At 37.5% G+C, this 24,172-nt stretch overlaps 1 protein-coding gene across 7 annotated transcripts in view; it reads right to left on the bottom strand.

The window, feature by feature from the left end:
• Nucleotides 1–23,729, bottom strand: part of sxc (O-linked N-acetylglucosamine (GlcNAc) transferase sxc) — a 160,993-nt gene extending 137,264 nt beyond the window's left edge. For 4 of the 7 annotated variants that reach the window (XM_070213952.1, XM_070213958.1, XM_070213959.1 and 1 more), the window contains exons 1-3: nt 23,598–23,727; nt 23,284–23,537; nt 19,453–19,663 (exon numbers count right to left, since the gene is read on the bottom strand). In XM_070213952.1, coding sequence (XP_070070053.1) covers nt 19,453–19,663; nt 23,284–23,416 — 344 coding nt within the window. In that variant the 5' untranslated portion in view covers nt 23,417–23,537; nt 23,598–23,727. Of the gene's footprint in view, nt 1–19,452; nt 19,664–23,283; nt 23,538–23,597 lie in introns of all 7 variants that reach the window. The other 3 variants (XM_070213955.1, XM_070213953.1, XM_070213956.1) reach the window with 2 other exon arrangements.
• Between the last annotated feature and the right edge of the window lie 443 nt (nt 23,730–24,172).

A 24,172-nucleotide genomic window follows, 5' to 3' on the forward strand; every position in this document is an offset into this window, starting at 1 on the left:
TTGTAGGAAGTAGGCGTTTTGATTCTTGACTACTTAAAAACAAAATTGAAATAAATCGAAACGCTGAATCTGGAATCCCTGGAACTGCACCGAGTGAGTATTCTTTTATCTACAAGGGTATATAAGCTTCGGCTGGCCGAAGGTAGCTTCCTTTCTTGTTTTAAATTCTTTAAGGTGTGGCCGCCAGACACATTATAAAATCGTTTAAGTACGATTGTAGGCGTTAGAGGAGGCGTGGGACATCGATGAAACAAACTAGCGCTGCGTAGGATGACCAAGAATCAACATTATTAATACCAACTTTCTAGCTTTTATAGTTTCCGAGATCTCAGCGTTCATCCGGACGGACGGACAGACAGACCGACGGACAGACGGACATGGCTATATCGACTCGGCTAGTGACCCTGATCAAGAATATATAGGGGAGAGGTCTGTAGGTTGGTACACCTTTTGTTTTTAATCTGCCATTTCGACATTCACTTGTGATACTTCACGTATTTGGTACTGATCGATAGGTTAGTCTACTAGCTTTAAAAAAACCAAGTAAAAATTTTTTTTTTGTTAGGGAAAACCAAAAAATAATTTTTTTTGAAAAGTGTCAAAAAACGACATTTTGAAAAAGAGGTCTGTAGTTGGGACACTTTTATAAGTCAATAATACTCACAATAAAAGTACCCCAAACTTTTAAAAACTATTTATTTATGTTAATTTAATCAATTTTAGTTCGTCTTAAATTACTTCCCATCCATTTTTGAAGAACTTAGACCAAATAACAATTAAACAAGAGAGAACGCTATAGTCGAGTGCCTCGACTATTAGATACCCGTAACTCAGCTAAACAACTTAATAGAAATATGCCTTCTTATATGTTTTTCGCCGCTCGATTTGTACCCAGAGATATCTTTCTAGAAGAGGCTTTCTAAAACTTTCAATTCTGCCTAGCACATCTTCCGTCTTTCTCTAGCGCAGGTGAATGCACTTGTGAAAAACGTATACGAGCAAAAAGAGACAAAATGCGCGCCCCATTTCAAATAATTTAAAATTTGTATTAACATATTGTCAATTAGAGTGACCACAGAAAAAAAGGCAGATTTTTTCCAATGCCATTTCCTATATGGCGCTAGTGTATATTGAATTGCGCCATCTACCGCCAGATATTGGTACTACTGGTCATGAAAGGCGGAAATGTAGGCGCTGGTCAGGTTTAAGCGTTTATTGGGTTTGTGGGCGTTAGAGTGGGCGTGGCACTTTTTCACTTGGCCAATCGATAGGTCTTGACGAAGCGAATACATATCAGTTACTATTTTCATAATAGCTTCAAAACTGTGGGCGTTAAAGGGAGCTTGTGGGCGTTAGAGGGGGCGTGGCACCTTTTTGAAACAAACTTGCGCTGCGTAGGAGCCCCTAGAATCTGCATGCAAAATGCCAATCTTCTAGCTTTTATAGTTTCCGAGATCTCAGCGGTCATACGGACAGACAGACAGACAGACAGACAGACAGACAGACAGACAGACAGACAGACAGACAGACAGACAGACAGACGGACAGACGGACATGGCTAGATCGACTCGGCTAGTGATCCTGATCAAGAATATATGTACTTTGTGGGGTCGGAAACGCTTCCTTCTAGCTGTTACATACTTTTGCACGAATGCAATATACCCTTTTACTCTACGAGTAACGGGTATAAAAAGGCTCATTGAACATTCACTTTTCCCCTAATATCAAAGAAATGTACTAGGCAGAAAGCGACCTCTGTCGGGCTAAGACCTTTTTATATGAAAAACGGGTGTCTCAACCAGGGCTGTGAACCACTCCGGAGCTGAACCACTCCGAACCGGAGTGGTTCACTTGTTTTAGAAAACGAACCGAACCGTAAACCGGAGCCCCGAATTTTTTTTATAATTGAACCGGAACCAAACCGGAACTTTTTTTTTTGATATTCGGTTCGGTTTACGAAAAATTTATTTTGTGTGTTCGTGTTTTTTTATTCAACAGTGTGGGGGGTTTCTGATCATATTAAAATAGAGTTTATTTACTAAGGGAAATAAAAATGCGCAAATTTTTTTGGCTATGCAATGACTGCATCTAACTCAAACAATCTAATAATATATTACTATCATCTTCCAAAACTTTTCGCAGTATGCCCACATTAAAATTACATGATTAAAGCAAAGAGTAAACTCTTTGCCTTAACTGGTAAACACTTTATAAATCATAAATCTAGTAACTTTACTTATAAGTCTTAATGTTATGGTACATATTTCAATGAAAATACATGGAAATAAATGTTGACTTTATTATTTCATTAAAAAAAAATTTTTGAACCCTGGTTCGAACCTTAACCCTGCTCCGGCTCATCATTGAACCGGTTCGCAAACCGGAACATTATCTATCGATTAGGTTTGAACCCCGAACGGAACCCATGCAAAAATAATATGGGTTCACAGCCCTGGTCTCAACTTACACGCTCAAAGTGTCTCAACTTACACAAAATGGGATGTTTCGGGAAAAAATTAATAACTGTTTTTCTGACTGTCACATTAAGCTGATTCTTTTTTTAATTAGTTAACAGTTAATATACTAATGAAAAATAGTGCACGACTCACACAGCTTAAATCTGGCTAGAGCCTGGCTTATAATGTTTTCCCCAAAAGTTTTGTTACTAAAAAGGACTACAAAAAAAAAAATAAAAAAAAATTTTTTTAGTGGAAAAGTTTTAAGAAAATTGAGTGTCACAACTTACAGACCGTCCCAAATTACAGACCTCTCCCCTATACTTTATAGGGTCGGAAAGCATAGGGGAGAAGGGGGCCTTTGGAATGAGACTGGTATCACCGGAAACGCTGTTCTTTTGGCGTTAACTTTTTCCTACAGCATTTCGAAGTCAATTGCAAAGCCTACGAGGAACTTTGCAAAATGTCGATATACTTTTTAAACTGGTTAAGCCTCAACACTGGGGTAATAACAGTACGAAACTTACTTTCGCTGTTAACGTTATAGGGTAAAAGAAATAAGTTCCATACACCTTTATTGGACTATTTGGACACTAATCCTTCGATCTAAAATGGAGTACATTTGTTGTGTTTTTTTTTCTAACCTTTCTTTTGCAATTTAAAATGCGCTTATAGCTCTTTAACGCAAAGATCCATATTTTTGTACATTTTTTTATTTTTCTTCCATGTTTTTTTAGAATTTCATTATTCCAAAATTTTTGTTTTGCCGCCCTTAACCACTTCTTAGGTCATTTTGCTCAGTTTGACTGCAATCTAGCTCATCAAACTGTCGCCTACAAATTCGACCATGAGCGCAACCAATACTGCGACTATGGGCCGGTTTCTCGAGTCCCTGTCAAAGTCCCTGATAGCCATCTGTTCGTAAAAGCAAATCCGCTTTCTCGACTGCTTTAATTTATCTAAACGAGAAAAAAATATAGAGTGCTGTTACCGCACAGAATTATGTTGTAAAGCGCAAAAAATGGCGTGCTTCGATTATTTCATCAGCTGTTTGGGTTCAATTCAAAGGAGAAGTCAGCTGTGATTTCGTTTCTTCCTCTTAGTTGACTTTGGGAAACCAGCTGTCATTCTATCAGGGACCGTAAATAACAGTTATTTGCAAAGCATGCAAATAACTGTTAACCGTTTTTTTCCTTACGCTCTACTCCCGAGAACAACCGAAAAATAGCATGCCCCCCGTTCTCTCTCTGCGCAGCACACTTCGTTTCCTTTCGTTTTGGTTTTCGGTTGAGCCTTTTACGTTGAGCTGTTCGTGAGACGCTCTGTTACGAACCTCGTTCAATGAGAGTTACGAATGTCGCTCGCACAGGGAGACTTATTAAAAGACCGATTGACTGAAAAAGTCATCGCAAAAAGTCTTTTCACTAATACAACTATACAATGTATTCCCTTTGAGAGTACTTGCGAGTGAAAGGGAGAGCAATATCGCCCAAGCACGTTAACGTTAACACATGCGCAAAAGACTTTTTAAAACGTCGTTCAGGAGCAATCAGTCTGTAAGCGAGCCGAGCAAAAGAAAGCCGAAAAAACTGCTCGTCGCCTGAGTGCGAGCAAAATTTCTGTACGAACAATTCAATCGGTTGCTCTCTGATTGTTTGCTCAAAGTCTCAGAGAAAAACAGTTATTTGGGGACCGCACGAATCGGTCAACAGTTATTTGCGAGCTATGGTTATTTGTGATTTTTATTTTAAAAGGCATACTGAGATTTGTACAAGTTTTAATCAACAATTTAACTGGTTTTTATGCACTTTATAGACATGAACAAATAACAGTTAATTTGCTTTCCAGATTTGTTGAAATGCATATACTTTGTGGACAAGAGTAAACAGAACGTTATTTTTGACGTTTAAAAACAAATATCACAGTAGTCTTTTTAAAATAAAAATCACAAATAACTGTTATTTACGGTCCCTGCATTGTATCGAGCCGAAAACGCTTAACAGGGACTCCGAGTCCCTGTCAAAGTTAGCACTCTCTCTTTCTCTCTTGAGAAAGCAAAAATGCCTTCGCAGGGACTTTATCTGTTCCAGTCCTATGACCAATAGTTCTACCAACCTACAGAAGTCATAAGAAATAAAATAATGACCATATGTTATTATATAGAACCATCTACTATTTCCACCCCAGAAGGAATGTTTTAAGTTTTGCTAAATACCACGAAGATTGAAGACCTACAAAGTATTAATAATATTCTTAAAAAAAACAATATATTTTTGGCTAAAATCCGATCGGCTAACCCAGTGTGCTTTGTTAAAATAGTTTGGTTTTCTTTAAACGATTTTTTTCAACACTTTTACTTGGAACTACTACACTGAGAAATCTTGAGATCGAAAAAACCAAGAACGTATCTTCTTGATTTCAGTATTTTGCCTTCTCACTTTTTTGAGCACGTTCTTGAAATCGAGAATAAAAGTATTCTTGATCTGGTTTTTTGAGAATACCTCATTCTTGATTTCGTTTATCAAGCATGAACAGTGTTCATTGAACACTCTTGAAATCGTCCCCAAGCATTCTTAAAATTGTCCCCAACTTTGACTTAGAGATGAAAAAAAATGAGAGAGATTAAAAATGAGAGAGACTTTCTCTATGGAATTTTTCGGCAAGCTTCTGAAGTTCACTTCGGCTCTCGTCAAATGGTCATTTTTTTCGGCAAGTTTCTCGGAATACGTAAAGCGAGCATAAAAGAGTGCGCTAACGACTCACGTGTGAAGAACCTTCTAGAAGAACTCGACATTTTGAGTGCGCTGCCCTTCCTCGAACGTAAGATTTTAATTATAATATTAGTGTTTAAGAATAGTGAAAGTGAATTTCTAATGAATAATAGTAAAAATGAGTTTCTAAAAAACACCCTTCAGTTCCAGATGTCACTTTTCCCTCGGTAATCACCAAGGGAAAACCCGAGGACAGGTCATTTGTACCTCAGGACGCACTGAGGACGCCACATAGAGAAAATTGTATGGAAGTTCCGCTTTTTCCCTCAGTACAACTGAAATGAAATTTTTTCGAATTTTTTTTCTCCTTTGCTCCGTATGATTTCACGATGGACATTCAGAATTTGTCTTTTGTCACTTATTAAATTCCATCATCAAAAAATGTCATCAGCAATTTCATGTACAAAAAAATGCTTTCCTTGCATTACATAAAATAAAATACATACAAATTTATTTTTAATTTTTATTTGCTCTTTCATTTTATAAATTGTATTTTGTGTTAAATTGTTTTACTTACATTTTCAAACAATTAATTATAAATAATACCCCTTGTTTTTTTTGTTTTTAATATTTATGTAAGATTGCCGACCTCATGAATTTGTCCGGGTACGGTGAATATTTGACCAAGGATCCTGAAAAAATTAAAGACAGACATACGTTTTAAAAATATGTTTTACTTGTATATTTATACCCGTTACTCGTAGAGTAAAAGGGTATATCGTATTCGTGTAAACAAAATAAGTTTTAAGTCTATCGGACAAAAACTTTAGAAGTTATGCTAAAACTAGAACCGTAACCTCTAAGACTTTAGGTACGTAAGTGCATCTTCAAGTGCGTTTTTCTCCGTGTTCATCGGCATTACTAAACGGCTCAATCGATCGTTTTCAAATGTGTCGCAAATTTTTCTGCATAAAAAAAACGTTTTTTTTTTTTATTTTTTAACTTTAATAATTTTATTTTTAAGCCGAAAGTCAAATTTTTTAGGTGAAAAACGCATTTTTGACATTGGACTATCGAAAAAAATTCTTCAAAATAAAAAATTAAAAAAAAGCTTTCACAGGGTGCGGGTTTTTTTTTAATTCTTTAGCGAAATGTAAAAACAACAGTAAACACCGCAAAACTCCTTTTTTGAATAGTGTTCCAGCAATCGCTTTGCCACCGATATATTAATTAAATGACACTTAATAATATACAAAAGGTTTGAATTAAATCGATCCAACCAGTTTTTATAGAAAAAATCGTCGATTTTTTGGTGCGTTCAGAGTTCGCACTCCCTTTAGCTGAGTGACAGGTATTAGATAGTCGGGACACTAACCCGACTATAGCGTTCTCTCTTGTTTTATATTTACCTTTTAAAATAAAGTAGAGACCGCAGCGAGATTCTAAGCATTTTTAGCGCTGTCCACGGGAAATGTATGTATGTATGTACATATTGCAAGTGTTTTCCACCCAGAAACAATAGAAAACGGGACATAAACCTACCAGTTATTTTAATTAATATCAACTGAAAATTATAAATAAATTAAAATGTCACTTACCTGACTTTCAATACAATTGGTGAACACTTGTATTATTTATTAATGCGTTAATTACAAATTTTCTATGCACAAATTTAAGCACGTTGTTTTCATCGATTGACAGCCAAAAAATACAGCAAGTCATGATTTTGCCTTCCAGTTTTCTTTTGATTCATCGTCGCTATTGCCGCGTGCCAATGCTCCTATGTATACCCTTTCTATTGAGTAAAAGCACAATATAATTTTTATGAAGATACAAATTTTAATATTTTATTATTTAAAAATTATTATGGAATAATATAAAATCAATTTAAATAATAAACTAAATTAGTTAAATGTATTTTCGACGTAAATTCAATTTAAGTTTATAAAACGAAATTATTTATTTTATTTCGGAATACAAAAATGGTCCTAAAATGAAAGGACATACACATGTCACTGTGTCACACAAATTTTACCGGCCAAATTTTGGTTGCTAACTGAACATAACTGTAAAGCGAAACAGAGAATGAGGGACCGGCCGAAATTTGTCACTGATAGCGTCGAGTGCAGGCAAATTATAAAACAAGGAAAGAGAGCGCAATATATAAATATCGGCTTCTCTTTCTTTCATGTCGACGCTGAGCCGACTGCTCTGCTGACGTCGACAGCGTCCGAGCGTTTGGCCTAAGGGATTGTCACCGACATGGGATGCCAGAACTGAACAAAACTCTGACGTCTATATTATATAGCTCCCATAGGAAGGATCAAAAAAATAATGATCTCCAAGGGTATATAAGCTTCGGCTGGCCGAAGCTAGCTTCCTTTCTTGTGTTTAACAATACATACATGTAGAGTATTTTGTATAGAAATGATAGTTTATTATTATTGTTTAGTTTCCTTTATAACAGAGTGAAAAAGTTAATATACAAATTGTGACGACTTTTAATTCTGCGTAATTCACGACCGCTTTGTGAGGAGTTGAATAACTCATCACAAATAGCAGCAGCTAAAATAACGGATGGCCGGCCGCTTACCAGTTACGGCGAATTACCGTAGTAGCGGCGCGGCGGAGAGAGAGAGTTTGGAGACCGAGAAGTGTAGAGTGAGAGTTTGGAGACTTCGAGGTCGAGAGAGAGAACTCTGACAAGAGAGTTTGGAGAGTCATGGCGGAGAGTGAGAGAGTGGAGACTTCGCGGGCAGAGCCAAAGTGCCGTGTGTGCAAAAGGAAATAACGGAACTGCACCGGACTTTGGACTCTGCCGTGAACTTTGGACCAGGAGGACAAGTGCCACATCTCAGCAACCGAGCGGCACACAGGCGTGCCACATGCAACATAAGAATCCGCGGGACGGCAGCAACGAGCAGAACTACAATTTAAGGCCGTGCGTGAAGGACAAGTGGGTCAAACAGGGACCACGGATGCTCGACCCGGAGTGGAGAGATGCCGCGGGCAGAGCGCACGAGGGACATAACGGTACCCGGAGGCCCTATATAAAGCCACCGGGCGCTGGCAACTGGATCAGTCGATCACAAGGAATCAATCCGTCAAGATCAGTCAAGATAGCAAAGTGAATAAGTCAGTCAATCAGTGCCAAGTAATCTACAAGTGAAAACACAAGTCAAGTCGTCGGAAGCAGCGCCGTGGGAGCCTACAAGGAGCAAGATCGCTACGTCGAGACGTTCGGGATTGGATCATCAGGAATCTCCAAATTGAGACACAGGTAGCTGAGGTCCAGAGGGCATCACACGGCTAAGTCAAGGCGAACTGTTCCTACTCCTGTACGACTAAAGCCTCGCATTGCGCCTGGCGTGTCCCTCAGAGTCGAGCAGTAAAGTCCTGCGACAAGAGATCGTGAACTCAGGTTATCATTTCAAGGCGCTGTCCTAGAGTGAACAGGCCAATTGTCATCTCAAGGCGCTGTCCTAGAGAGAAACAGGCCGTTGGTCATTTCAAGGCGCTGTCCTAGAGAGACCCAACGGTTCTACGAGCCCGGGACCGGCGTGTGTCCCAGACCCCGAGTGTTACGAGCCAGAAAGGGCGAGCGTAGGCCGGTTATCATTTCAAGGCGCTGTCCTAGAGAGAATAGGCCAGTCGTGATCTCAAGGCGCTGTCCTAGAGAGAACGGACCGTTTGTCAGTTCAAGGCGCTGACCTAGAAAGACCCACGGTTTTACGAGCCCGGGACTGGCGTGTACGTAACCCCAAGTACCAGAAGCCACGCTACGTCCAACCTCACAACCAGCGCATCCCGGAGCAGAGCATCGGACATCAAGCCACACGGAAACGTCACGAACGAGCTAACGGGTGAGGCCAGGGTGGAACGTTCGTTTACACCAGGCGTAAAGCAAGGTGAAGCCCTAGGCAGCTTCCAGGTGTCCACCTAGACTGTCAGCGCGATCCGAGCAGGAGCCTAGTGGGACCATCCGGGACAGAGCCAGGGACAGGCGGTTGTGTGTCTATAGGCGTTGTCCTGTAGAGCGCAGCTCCTGTTCACCCTAGTCTGAGAACGGTGACGCTTCCCTAAGCCCGCACGGCTGATCTCCTTGCGAGTCCGAGGCGCTACGAGTGGTCTTCGAGTCAACGCATCGGAGACGAACATCGCCGAGCAGCTACAAGGAGCTACAGGGAGCTACAGGACCGGAGCACGGAATCAGCGAGGCAGGCGATCACCGAGGCGACGCACCAACTTGCAGAGACGAGCATCACTAGGAGGCACCGAGGACCCCGAGTGGCGACACCAAGGCCGACCGAGCCATCAAGACCGCTGTAATCATACCCGCAGTAAACCCAATTCGAACCCGTGAATTCTGTGCTTTCTCACTGATCTACTGGGCGGTCACGTTTATATAAACTTGGTGGGACGAACACATAACTTCTCTGAGCTAGCCGCACGAATCTCGTAGCGAGCAGACATACAAAATCAGTTCGTTACAGCTTGTGGCTGCTTCTGTTTCTCGACTTCGACTTCTTTCTTTCTTTCTCTCTTGCTTCATCATCTGACCCAGATGATAACAGCTCCTCGTTTTCCGCAACGTATCTACACAGCTTCATGTTGTCGGAACTTGTAGAAGTGGTTTGAGGACCTTCAACTTGGGCAGCTTTGCGTACATCATAGCGCCCATTTCTTTTAACGTTTTTAATCTCGTACGGTCCCAAGTAGGGACTTGCCAATTTTCGTCCTGCCACGAACTGAGTCCTTTTAATGGCGACGAGGTCTCCTACGCAGTAATCGTAAGCCATCTTCCCGGACTTGTCATAATTTCGCTTGTAGACAGCTTGAGCCTTCTTGATGTTGGTTTTTGCCTCATCGCGGATCTGGCTCCGCTCAACGTTGTATTGTTGGATTAGCTCTTCGTTCAAGATCTCCAGTAATCGATCCTCAAAAGGTGACGATTTTGTTGATGAATGCAACTGCGAATTGAGCGCCTTTTGAACATGTGGGACAAATTTGTACCATTTGCTAGGGTCGTCAGCTGAGAGTTTCGACAATATGGAGATTATCGAGCGGTTAACCCTCTCCACTTGACCATTGCCTCTGGCTACTCCTGTCGTAACCCATACGTGTTCAATCAAATTGGTCGTCACGAATTCGGAGAACGCATTTGATGTAAAGGCACTTCCTCTGTCACTTATTATGCGTTTTGAATATCCAAAAACGTCTGACCACTCGCTTAGCTTTTTGATCGCCTCTTCATGACCAGTGGACTTCGTTGGGAAGAGCCACACAAACATGGAGAATGCGTCGACTGCAGCCAATATAAATTTGTAATGCTTTGCTGAGGCTTTCATCGGTCCGAGGTGGTCAATGTGCAACGTGTGAAGGGGTGCGTCGCCTTTATCGATACAATGCAGCAAGCCTTCCTGCTTTCCCAATTTCTTGCTGTGAATAATGCAAACAACACAATTAGAAATTACTCGCGAAACCTTACCCTCAAGATGTGGGATGTAAAACTGCTGCTGAATTTGGTGCATCGTCTTTCTAACCGCGAAGTGAGCGGGTTCGTGAGCATTCATGATGACTTCTCGTTCCATCAGTTTTGGGACCACAATCAGTTCACTTCCAGCATGTTCTTTAAACAGCAATCCACCCTTGAGCTTGTAGTTCTCGTAAGGAGCAGTTTCGAGAAGCTTAACGATTGCTTGAATATGATTGTCGGCCATTTGAGTCTTCTTTAATCTGGCTGACAGCTTCGTAGTTATCATGCAAACATCCACCGGGTATCTGCTTAAATGGTCGACGTGTTTAATCCTTTCGGCAGGTCGGTGCTCCATATTGAGCGACTTCTCGCGGCATATCTTGCTTAGTCGTGGTTTGTTTAAAGGCAATGCAATCTGTCACCAATTTAAAGTGAATTCCAAGCAGATAACGACGAAATTTCTTCAGTGCTAAGTATGCCGCTTTGACTTCTAGCACGTAGCTATGCTGCTTGGATTCCGCCGGTGAATTTTTTTTGCTCCAGAAGTAGACTGGATAAAAGCTTTCTTCAAACATTTGTAGCAGCACAGCTCCATAGCCATCCTTCGACGCATCCGTATGCAACTCGGTCGAGCCTCCCTCAAGTAAATGTGTAGGACGGGCTCACTTGTCAGCAAGCTTTTTAAGTGCTCTATTGACTTCAGTTCTTCTGGACCAATCTTAAATTTGACGTCTTTCTTCAAGAGATTGGTAAGGGGACGAGCTATTTGCGCATAGTCAGGCATAAACTTTCTAAAAAACCCGGTAAGTCCTAGAAATGATTGAACAGCTTTAATGTTTTTGGGTAGTCGAAAACGACTGACTGCATTTGTTTTCTCTGTCCCCGGCCATACTTTTCCATTTTCGATGAAATGTCCTAAAAATTAAATTCGTTGCTGAAGAAAGCTACATTTTTTCCATTTCAATTTCAGGTTGGAGCTGGCTGCCGTTTCCAAAACTCTCTTAGTCTTCTTCATACACTCTTCCTCGTTGACTGCGTATACTATGATATCGTCCATGTAGAGTTGCATAATATCCTCGTTCAGGAGATTTTGGAAGATATGGTTGACGAAACGAATGAAAGCTGCTGGAGACTGCTCTACTCGCTTTAGATACTGCGGCGGAGCTGTGATCTCGCTTTGACTTTCAAATACCGAATAAACATCATTATGTCCGTCACTTTCTGGTGGTGGTGGTTCGTCGTCGCGACATTGAAACAAAAAACCATTTGAATCGGCAGAAAACTTAAACTTTTTCAGGAAATCATATCCCAAAAGTGCGATGCAATCCATTTTGCAGTTGTCCACGACCAGAAATTTATGTTCTGTTGGCAGCTGATCGACGATTACGTGAGCGTTGAACCGATTCACTTTTCAAGATTTCAACGTTGGTCAAGTCTTGCAGCACACATTTTCTGACTATCGAAACATCAGAGCCCGTATCAACCAAGCACTCGACAACAGCCCCATTAATTGTAATTTTCTTAAGGCGACTGCTATCGGTGATTACACGCACTTTGTCAACTTTTTGCTTGCAATCACGAGAGATATGTCCGTTTTCATTGCAGTGAAAACACTTCGTTTCGGATTTGCAATCTTTTCTTTTGTGGTCTGCGGATCCGCAATTGAAACAGAATTCCTTTATCTTCTCACTCATTTTCGGCTTGGTGCCAGTGTTCACTGTATTTTTGTCTCCGCTCTTTTCAGATTCCTGCACAAGCTCATATATTTCGTACTCGTCTTTCAGTGCTTTTAGAGTCTGACAACGATACATGGCAACCTTATACTCGTTCTTAATTTGCAATCCATTTACGATGTGACGCAACAAAGCGGCTTCTTCAATATTCCCGACACTGGCAATTTTTTTCATGTGCAGTATATACTCGTGAAACGATTCGGAAGACCTCTTTTTCCTTTCGCGTAACATTTGATGAACATCTGCACTATTTCGGCTGCACTCAAACTCTTCCATCAATTTTTCTTTTAGAGCGGTAAAATCGCTTACGCATTCCGACTCTAAAAACAATCTGGCAGCTCCACTCATTTTCCCTCTAGCATGCACATATTTTTGTTTTTCCGACAATTCGTAAGCGTTTGCGTTACGCTCAAAGATTTCGAACCACTTAGCTACAGGCACCGAAAAACCATCGAAGTCACTGACAATTCTCTCAAAATTGTCCACCGATATTTTGACCTGATTTTGATCTCTGCGTTCGTCAACCTCAATTTTTAATGCCAGCAACTGTATTAGTTGTTGCATTTGGTCATTTACATTTTCAGCGTTTGTGTTTGACATTTTTGGAGATGTACTCTCAACTATTTGATCTTCCAATAAAATTAGATCCTCTGGCAACTTCTCCAAATTGTACTCTGCAACAACGTCAACTTTTATTTTCGACGGTGTTTTTGCACCGTTCTTTTTAGAGGTTTTTGCAGGCGTTTGCCTTGTTTTTGTCATCCCTCTTCTTCATACAACACAAGTACACAATCTTCTCTCAATTGTCAACTGCGCAAAAACAATTTTGCAATATTTAATGAAATAACCCAACGACTCTGGAATTCGACGATTTTAATACACGACTTTACGGCTTTCCCGGCTTATGTTTTAGTTAATAGTTTCCCGACTGATCTGCGACAAATTTGCAACGTTTTTGGCTATTAATAACGAATTTCACGAACACGGGCCATTTTTCAACTATACGGCTTTTGATTGTCACTCTCAATTACACAGGACCGGCGAGCCCCCAAATGTAGAGTATTTTGTATAGAAATGATAGTTTATTATTATTGTTTAGTTTCCTTTATAACGGAGTGACAAAGTTAATATAAAAATTGTGACGACTTTTAGTTCTGCGTAATTCACGACCGCTTGTGGCTGCTTCTGTTTCTCGACTTCGACTTCTTACTTCTTGATTTTGGACTCGCTTCTATTTTATTCGCTGGCTTCTTTTCGATAGTTTTAAACATTAGGGAGGAGTGCCAACGCGTCTTCGTTGTACACCCCGACCTTACATACATGTATGTACAATGTACATTGTAGATGTTTAAAGTAGGTATGTATGTATGTATGCAGATCATTATTTTTTTGATCCTTCCTATGGGAGCTATATAATATTTGTAGACGTCAGAGTTTTGTTAAATTTATTTCGAAATTTTGAAATGTTAAAGAAATGCTATATCCCAGTGAAGAAGAGAATGTGATAAAAATCAACAAAGATATACTTTTTTATACCCTTGCACATTGGGATGAAAAGCCTTTTTTTTTTGCATAAACTCTAATTTTAAAGATACGGATTTCAAATTTTTTGTACATAATATTAAGACCATTGTAAAATTTCGGTTTTCATTAGTTTTTGATTTTGACCACGCCCACATGAACCACCCCCGACCGCGAAGCTAATTTTAACATACGGATTTCAATTTTTATACCCGTTACTCGTATACCCTTTTACTATATTAGATTCGTGCAAAAGTATGTAACAGGTAGAAGGAAGCGTTTCCGACCCTATAAACTATATATATTCTTGATCAGGGTCACTAGCCGAGTCGATCTAGCCATGTCCGTCTGTCCGTCTGTCTGTCTGTCTGTCTGTCCGTCTGTCCGTCTGTCCGTCTGTCCGTCTGTCCGTCTGTATGAACGCTGAGATCTCAGAAACTACAAAAGCTAGAAGGTTGAGATTTCCCACACATATTCTTTGGCTTCCTACGCAGCGCAAGTTTATTTTAGCTGAGCGCCACGCCCCCTCTAACGCCCACAATCGCCCACTAACGATTTTAAAATGGGTCCTGCGCCCACATCTTTAAAGATTTCCGAGAAGTATAAATGCAATTTTGTTATGTATATTTATACCTATCGAAATGTAGAAGACATTTTTCAAATCGGACCATTCATTAAAAAGTTATACGCAATCAAAAATTATATATCTATCTCCCTCGCACTCCCTTTAGCTGAGTGACGGGTATTAGATAGTCGGGACAAAAACCCGACTATAGCGTTCTCTCTTGTTTTATTTTACTCATCATCTGTATTTAACTCGACGTCCAAATTTTGTTCGAGCTCGAAATGCGGGTTATCAATTACTGTATCAACAGGGGATGCCTCTAAAAGCGCATTAGAAGACTTGTAGGATTTTCTTTCGAGAGATCTGAAGCCATCTTTCTTTTCAAACGCGATCCACCATTCTCGGAATTTAAATGGGGCCGACCAGTCTTGCTTTTTTCAGAAAATTATATTTCTGATGCAAGCCATCTTGCATTTGCATTTTTGAAGCATTTAACATGCCTATTGTGCTTCTTTAGCAGCTTACTAACATGAGAAACAAAAGTTTTTAATGTCTTCTTGATGCCAATCAGCGTATTTTCAGACATTCTATTTTTATTTTTGAACCTTTCGCACATCCAGTGAACGGTATCGACATAGCTGCGATTATTCTTCCGCCACACTTCCAGCAGTTCGCCCCTACTAATGTCGTGTTGTTCCGAATCTATTTAAATATTACGAAATGGCGCAAGTATGCGCAAAAGTTATTAACTCCATTTTATCATATACACAATAACACATATTACCACATTTGCACTTTTCGCAATCCTGCGTACACTTGCTAGTTCTACTCCACGAAACACAAATATTTATAGGTTAACTTCTACACAAAACATGGTTCAATAAAACAATTAAAAACAGCACAAAACAAAAGCATTTCTAGTGTAAGCCCTCTAAGCAATATTATAAATACCTTGACGAAGATTTTCCATAATTTAGCCGAAAAGAATGCGCGTAATTTGCAATAGAATAAATAATTAAACTTTTGTGACACTTCGTAGATAAATTTAGGCGCACGCAACTTAACTCGAACAGCTGACTTAAGAGAGCCGTCAAAAAGCCAGGGATGGTCACAAAAATATTTTAAAAATATTTGTATGATAGTTGAACATTTCTTTAACGGATAAAAAATCCCAATGTGCCTTGAAGAGGGTATTATGATTTCAGTCATAAGTTTGCAACGCAGTGAAGGTGACGTTTCCGACCCCATAAGTATATATATTCATGATCAGCATCACTAGACGACGAGTCGATCCAGCCATGTCTGTCCGTCCGTTTCTACGCAAACTAGTCTCTCAGTTTTAAAGCTATAGGCTTAAAACTTTTCCAAAAGTCTTCTTTCTATTGCAGGTAGTATATAAGTCGGAACCGACCGGATCGGACAACTATATCTTATAGCTCCCATAGGAATATTCAAACAAATATAAGAAAATTCATTGTAACTTTGTAGGAAGTAGGCGTTTTGATTCTTGACTACTTAAAAACAAAATTTAAATAAATAGAAACGATGAATCTGGGATCCTTGGAACTGCACCGAGAGGGTATTCTTTTATCTGCAAGGGTATATAAGCTTCGGCTGGCCGAAGGTAGCTTCCTTTCTTGTTACATTAATTTTTTAAACCACGGTGTGAGTCGAGGCACATCATAACAAAATACCTCTGAAAGGTTTAATTTATAAAGTAATATGGCCTTATCAAATATTCAGACCCTATTGGATGAGCAGAATGCGCTGGGCGAGCGCATTCAAAGCCTAATAAGAAATTTTAAAAAAGATTCCGACTCAAGGAAAACTAAGACTGCATATTTCACAGAGCGATTAGGGAATCTTGAATGTCTATGGTCTAATTTCGCTATTAGAGATGCCAAAACTCAGGAGATAGTTAAAGGAAAACCGATTGACAACGAGTATTTCCTTAATAATTATTTCATTAAAATAAAAAATTTCGTGATTGAGTATAAAGAGATATTCAATACGAATCTCGCTACATAGAAAATGGAAACAGACACGATTACATCTACCGAAGAGGATTTGGAAATCGAATCCATGTTCCGCGAGCAAAGGGCGCTGGAACGGGTAATGAACAAAGTAACGCTCGAAGCAAGCCAGCATTTTCATTCAATTATAAATCAAATAAAAACACCTCTTAACGAGATAAAAAACTAGTGACGATCGCACCTTCAACGTACAAAAGTTCTGATATCAACTTTTGTGACGACAAATGATTTTAGATGCGACTAAATAAGTACGCTACCTAAAATTTACTCGTTCGGCCCGCTTTAGCAAATATTTAATATCTACACGAAAGTTTTCTGTTGTAGCGTGCCGAATGAATAAATTTTAGAGAGAGAATTGACAATCTTTATGGTTGGGGCCTGTTTGACAATTATTACAGTTGATTTTACCAAGTTTTTTTTTGTGTGTATCCACAAACCAAACTAAAAAGACTCAAATACTTATAAACCGGCTCAGGTTAGGACTCACCAAGCTCACAAATTCTCACTACATAGATAGATCATTTCAAATACATGCCCGTTCTGCAACAGCTCGACAATTGACCTAAACTACATAATTATCAGCTGTCCCTCACTATCACAACACAAAAGAGATACCTTTAACTCCGAAAACCCTATTCACATCATTGCTAACCCTACTAACATCAATATCAACAAAATCATCTCGTTCCTCCGTAAAACTAATTTGACACATACCATTTAAGAAAACTGTCTCACAATAAAATATACAGTCAAGCCGAAAGCCTTAGTTGCTAGTGCCCTTGAATCCTTTTCAGTTAGCTCATAGTTTTACACTGTAAGTTAGCTTTATATAAATAAATATAAATAACATTTTTAATTAACTTTCCATTTGGATAATTCATTCTTACACACGATGCAAAAAATTTGCAGCAACTTGATTGCTGCAATCAAATTTGCACGTATAAACACTAGTGAACCCATTTTGCTGCAAGCAAAGAACTTGTAAAAATTGTTTGCAGCAATTTGAAGCAATCAACTTGCTGCGAAGTATTTGCATTGTGTGTTCCTAGCTTTATAAAAAAAATTACCCTTAATTTCAAAAATTAAATTCACTTTAATAATTTTTTAACTTTTAAATATCTGATTTAGCTATTTAGTGACCCGGCTGCCACCACAAATAAATTTTGTTTACATGTAACCGGCTATGATAAATCTTAAATTGGTCTCTGTCAACCGAAAAAAGTAAAAATCCCGACCTTTAAAAATCCACCATAAATCCAATTTTCCATGGATTTGGGCAATATCCGGCTTGTTTTATTCGGTAGGATGTAAACTTTAATGGTTTTTAAACGGATTTATTTCGAGTTTTTACGATATATACAGCCAACTTACAGTCGACCAAAAAACACATTTTTCATCTTTTTCGAGCTGCCATTACTTATCCAATCATATTGATCTGTAAGGCAAATTTAAGCTCTGATCTATTGAATTTAAAATGAAACGAAAACTGGCTCGATTGGGTTTATATGTGCGGAAATATAAAAAGAAATTCGAAAAACGTCCGAAATTTAACATTTTGAACTTTTAAAAATCTTAAAAAAAAAACTGTGCCATACAAAAAAAAGTAAGTGGTATTTTTGTGATCCAGGGCTCTAGCACTAACTGAATTGGCTATCAATTGCTGGAAAGCATTTTGGCTGTAAACTAGTGTTATTAGTCGATTTAAAACTTTTATGTGTAATATAAGAATTTGTTCTCATCTAATTAGTTTTTGGACAATCAAGTGCTTTCCATACTAAACTGAATCGGGTTTTCATCGATCCATTATAACCAAACGCGCATTTTTATGACAAAAAGGTTTATATATTAAAAGGAATCTCAAGGGCTATTTAGTTCCAAACTTAAAAATAAATCGTTTGAACCTTTTTTGAGAAAATAGCAAAAAAAAAAGTAATTTTAAACTATTGTATTTGGCCAGTTTTAACAAAGGCAAAGTGGTTAGCATATTAATTAACCTTTTTAATGCGCTTTAGCAGTAGCTTTAGACTTAGAAATTATAAGCCTTCAAAATCTAGCTTTTTTAATGTATTTTGCAAAGGTCGTAGAACAAACGATTTTTAGTTTAAGGTTCTTAACACAGCAAAAATTAGTATAAGGCGCTAAAATAGCGATTCATACATTGGACAAACCATTTTAGCCTTTTTACCTATACAGGCATTTTCTATTGCAGCGTGCCGAATGAAAAAATTGTAGATACTGTCTTTATAAATAAGTGTAATAATGTTTCGTCGCAAATGTTGGTATCGAAACTTTTGTATGTTAAAGGTGCGATCGTCACTAGTTTTTTACCTCGTTAAGAGGATTTTTTATTTGATATCAGAAGTTTTTGTTTGGATATTATTTATACCTTATACCTTTGCATACAAATGGTATCCATTTTTATCAAGTAAAGAAACATCTTAAACCCAAATAATAAATAAATCATTAAAACCGATTTTGCGAAATAAACCTGAAAATAATAAACATGGGTCTAAAAAATGTTTGGCCTTAAGTAAAAGCCTATGCAATTTTAATATAATTTTAAAAAAAGTGCATATGATTTCAAAATACCTTTTCGACGACATGTAGCACAAGTCAGTAGCTTTAGTGGTTCACAAGTTACAAGTGTGCGATATTTAGCTATTTATAGCAGTTTTCTTACAATGAAAAAACCTTTAAAACGAGGTATAGTGCCAGTCTGTAGCTTTAGTAGTAGAGAAGTTACGGCCTTCCACAACTTACAACTAGCGGATTTTTTCAAAAGTGGGAAAACTGAAGCTTATAATTTGTTATAATTTTTAATTTGTTATAATTTGTTTAACACCATATGACATTTCAAGACTTTAAAACAAGGTTTTTAAACAAACTGACAAACCCTTTACTCGTAGAGTAAATACTAACATTAATGAAATATTAATAATGCGTAATAAATAACTTACCTGTAAGCTTCGGCCAGCACAGGATTCTGTTTTATTGCCAATGTAGAGAATTGTGCTGACTTATCAAGCCTTCTGCACTGAAAATGAATGGATGACAGCAATAATAAAACACCGGTGTTTGTGCTGTCCTGGCGCCATAATTGCATGCAATGTTTTTCTGCACTTTCATAGTCAACAGCTTGGTATTCCCTATGAGCCAACTCAAGTAAACCTAAATAGTAATATAAAATTGTTTTGTAAAATTTAATTTATTAAAATATTTGTACTGAAGTAAAGAATGGTCAAATTTGAATGAAAATATTCTGCCTTTAGGAAACTCCAGGTCAAAGTTGTGACCCAGTAGTAACGTTTCTACCTTAAGTTATGTCTGAGATGTCTGTCTGTCTGTGTTCTTTTTATGTTAGTTAGCCTCAGTAACCGGTATCTAATAGTTCTATGCGTTCTCTCTTTTTTTTTAATTTCCAGCTACAACCAGATGCAGTCAACTCTATTCAATGTGGTGGACAGTCCACGTAGTGACGAAATGCACCAGGAGAGTGCGACATTTATGCCTTGCATGGTTAGTGATAGCAAGACCTTCCTGTAGATGACATAATCGCGGCGGCCATTTTTAAATTTTATTGCGCTATCTTTTGCAAGGCCTGGCCCTAAATGTGAGCGCTAGCCAGATTTAGCGTTATAGGCGTTAGAGTGGGCGTAGCAAACTTTTATTAAGCCAATAGGTATTGACGAAATAAATATCAGTTACATCCCAGCGGGAAATTGAGTTGGTTTTTCGTGTTCTTGAAATCCTGTTCCTTTTTGCAGGCGGTGGTGTAGAGATAGATAATTTCTGAGCGTTAAATGGGGGTGGATTTCTGAATAGCATCAATAGCTGTGTGATTTCTGTGGCACCCCGATTATAATATTTTTTAACAAAAAAATCAGAAACTTATAATATTCTAAAATCTTAGGATTTACACCAAAACCAGAAGTCTTGTTCGCACATTTATCTTTAATTTCTAGTATTTTTAAAATACGTAGAAAAAATATTACACATTTTTCATCAAATAATTTAAACCAAATAACAAAAGTCAGATGTGCCACACGGCTTTTGAATAAGATTCTGTGCCAATTTGATTTTAAAGCTACAACCAGGATTTCCTAAAATATTCATAAATATTAAATAAATAATACAAATAACAATAAGAATGAATTCAAAAATATTTGATCAAATTTATCAAGGATTGCCATTAACTTACATGCAAAACTATTATTGTTTTTTACATTTTCAAACCTTTTCTGTGAAATAAATAATTTTTTGATCGTCAGATCGTAGCCTAACCAAATTTTAAGCGTTGTTAAAAAAATGTTATCGTTTAATAATGTTATAAATGTTATCGTTTAACATTCTTTATTTCAGCGTTACAGAGGTTAGTACCACAGATATTTTCGCCATTAATAAATATAAGACTCATGATGCTATCTTAAACACAAATTCTGGCCATGGCAAACCAGACATAATTTCTGGAGAGATATTTTAATTTTGTACGGAGACGTAATAATGGTATTACTCTTATTATTATTCCTGGTCTTACATTCATATCTAATTATTTTTGATTCAGAAGACAGGCTTAAAAGACATGGATACCTAAGAACTGCAATCGGCCAAGCAAAAACCGGGAATGCTTCAGGCACTAACAATTTTTATTTTCAATGCTTCGATTGTAAATATTATTAATAAATACACAAACAAATATTACATGAAAAACGGTATTTTTACCGTGGGAAATCAGATACTGCAAATCACTGGAAAACCAAAACTACGAGGGTCTGGAAAAAAGCTCAGAGAAGCTGGGTTGGGTAAAATGAAATTTTTGAAATTTAAACACGGGAATCGTTTGTCCATCATGTGTCCACTTGTGTCCACCCTTTAGTTTTTTTTGTCCACGTCCAATTTCAAAAATATGGAATTTCAAAAATTTTCGAAAATCAAAAATTTGAATTTTTCAAAATTTTTTTGGTGGACAGATAAGTCCTCGATGAGTCCACTTGTGTCCACCTTTCAGAATTTCGATAAAGTCAAAACTTTGGAGGATACACCTCTTTTTAGTTTTCACTAAATTTCGAAAAAATTAAACTCGAATTTTTCAAAAATTTGTTGGTGCACAGATATGTCCTCGATGAGTCCACTTGGGTTCACCTTTCAGAATTTCGATAGAGTCAAAACTTTAGAAAATATACCACTTTTAAGTTTTCACTAAATTTCGAAAAAATTAAACTCGAATTTTTAAAAATTTTTTTTGGTGGACAGATTAGTCCACTTGTGTCCACCTTTCAGAATTTCGATAAAGTCAAAACTTTAGAAAATATACCACTTTTAAGTTTTTACTAAGTTTCAAAAAAATTAAACTCGAATTTTTCAAAATTTTTTTTGGTGGACAGATAAGTCCTCGATTAGTCCACTTGTGTCCACCTTTCAGAATTTTGAAAAAACTAAAACTTTGGAAGATACACCACTTTTAAGTTTTCACTAAATTTCGAAAAAATTAAACTCGAATTTTTCAAAATTTTTTTGGTGGACATATAAGTCTTCGAAGAGTCCACTTGTGTCCACCTTTCAGAATTTCGATAAAGTCAAAACTTTGGAAGATATACCACTTTTAATTTTTTACTAAGTTTAATTCTACATGAATCGCACAACGCGAGATATCTATACATAAATACAAATTGCCCGTCCATACAAGTTTGTATGAAATTCGTTTTTAACGATAGAGCAGTTTTGTTATCGTGCACTTCGTCAATAGCCATTTAATAAGTTGTTAACCGATCTTTATGAAACATATCTCATTTTTTTAGTCGTTTTATCTACTATTAAATAAAAAAAAAATTAAGAATTTAAAATTTAACTATTTCTTTTTTAATTTAAACCGCAAGTAATTTTGGTTTTTGATAAGAATTTACCTGATTTTTTACGGTGTAAGTACTAATTTTTTTCCAAATCGATTTTATTTATTAAGAGTAGTATTTTTAAAGAAAATTTAGGAAATCACAAGCCATACTTAAATGTTAATGTTCTTTTTAAGCTGCAAATTAGATTTTAACATGGATAATGACTTTGAAGTAACCAAATCCAGGCTTGGAAACTTTTTGAATCGTCAAATTGGCCCAGACTTCTTATAAACATGATCCTTACTTAAGATAAAATACTAACCGTAGCCCCATTCTAGATTTAATATTTTACAAAATTATAAGTTACACAAGTGTACTTATTATTTTGACCACACCAAAACCGACCTTTCGCACAAATGTATGGCTATCATGGAATAGACAGGTTTTACTGTATCCATTGTTTATTAAAATATTGCAGGACAGAATAACCTTTCAAAATAAAAAGGTTTGGGAGGTCTGGCCTCAATATCTATAGAGATATCTCTTAGCAAGTGAGGATGTAACGTGTGTACTTATTGTTTTGACCAATAGTGTATGTACTACCTGCAATAGAAAGAAGACTTTTGGGAAAGTTTCATCCCGACAGCTCAAAAACTGAGAGACTAGTTTGCGTAGAAGCAGACAGACGGACAGACAGACAGACGGACAGACGGACATGGCTAGATCGACTCGTCTAGTGATGCTGATCAAGAATATATATATATACTTTATGGGGTCGGAAACGTCTCCTTCACTGCGTTGCAAACTTCTGACTGAAATCATAATACCCTCTGCAAGGGTTTAACCATTTCTGAGTCACTCCAGTATATGCTACTTTCGTAAATAGTTAGGTACCTATCCTACAACATACTTACGGATGTATATATATTTTCACTTTATTTACGTATGAAGGTTTCTTACCAACAGATGAAAGAGATTGAAGATCATTTTGTTTGGCGACTAAATTGCTTCCTGTTGCATTCGAATGATGTAATAATGAATGAGCCGTAGATGGCAGCTGCGATAGGTGTTGACCTTGTCCTTGAGACTGCATATTTTTTTACTGGTTTACATCCAACGCTGATAAAATGTTGTCTAAAATCAATAAGCCACTCTTAGTTATAGGCATTCTAACGTTTATTACATGAAAAGACCTTTCAAGAAATGTACAATATCTGTAAAATATAACTCGTAAATAAAGAAAAAAAACACCAATCAAAATAATTGTAAATTACTTTTAGAAACATCCACTCAGCTGTTTGAAATTTTTTATAAGAATTAATACAAGTAGAACCAACTCCATATTTTTTTTTATATTGGAAACAGTGATTTGAAACTAAACTATTTGATTAATTGTCGTCACAATAGCTGATTCACACTGCAAAAGTCCGTTAGAAACAGTTGGGATTACAAGGAATAAAACTCCTATGTTCGACCTTCGGTGACAATTGGGGCCTAGAATTCAACCTAACAAAATGTGACCCAAATACATTTGGTCAGTTACTACTTGACGGTCTGTGAGAGTACATTTTATAGGGTCTTCCCACAGAGATCCATCCACCATCTACCATCCGTTGAACGGATGTTCCGTAAGGTTTTGCCGTTCCGAAAATTTCCCAGTTAGTCCGCCATCCAATTTTGACGCACTTTGAAGGGCTCTTTTATACGATAGTTAGGCGATGTTTTCTCGGTGCAACTCTGAATTCTTCCTCTTGACTGGGAAAATTGGAACAATGACTGCGAGAACAAATCAAATCGATGGCGGGAAAAAATAATATAATTCTTCAGCTCATTGTTTTTTGGGTTTTTA

Source organism: Drosophila takahashii, chromosome 2R (assembly GCF_030179915.1).
Source record: "Drosophila takahashii strain IR98-3 E-12201 chromosome 2R, DtakHiC1v2, whole genome shotgun sequence".
Classification (NCBI taxonomy): domain Eukaryota; kingdom Metazoa; phylum Arthropoda; class Insecta; order Diptera; family Drosophilidae; genus Drosophila; species Drosophila takahashii.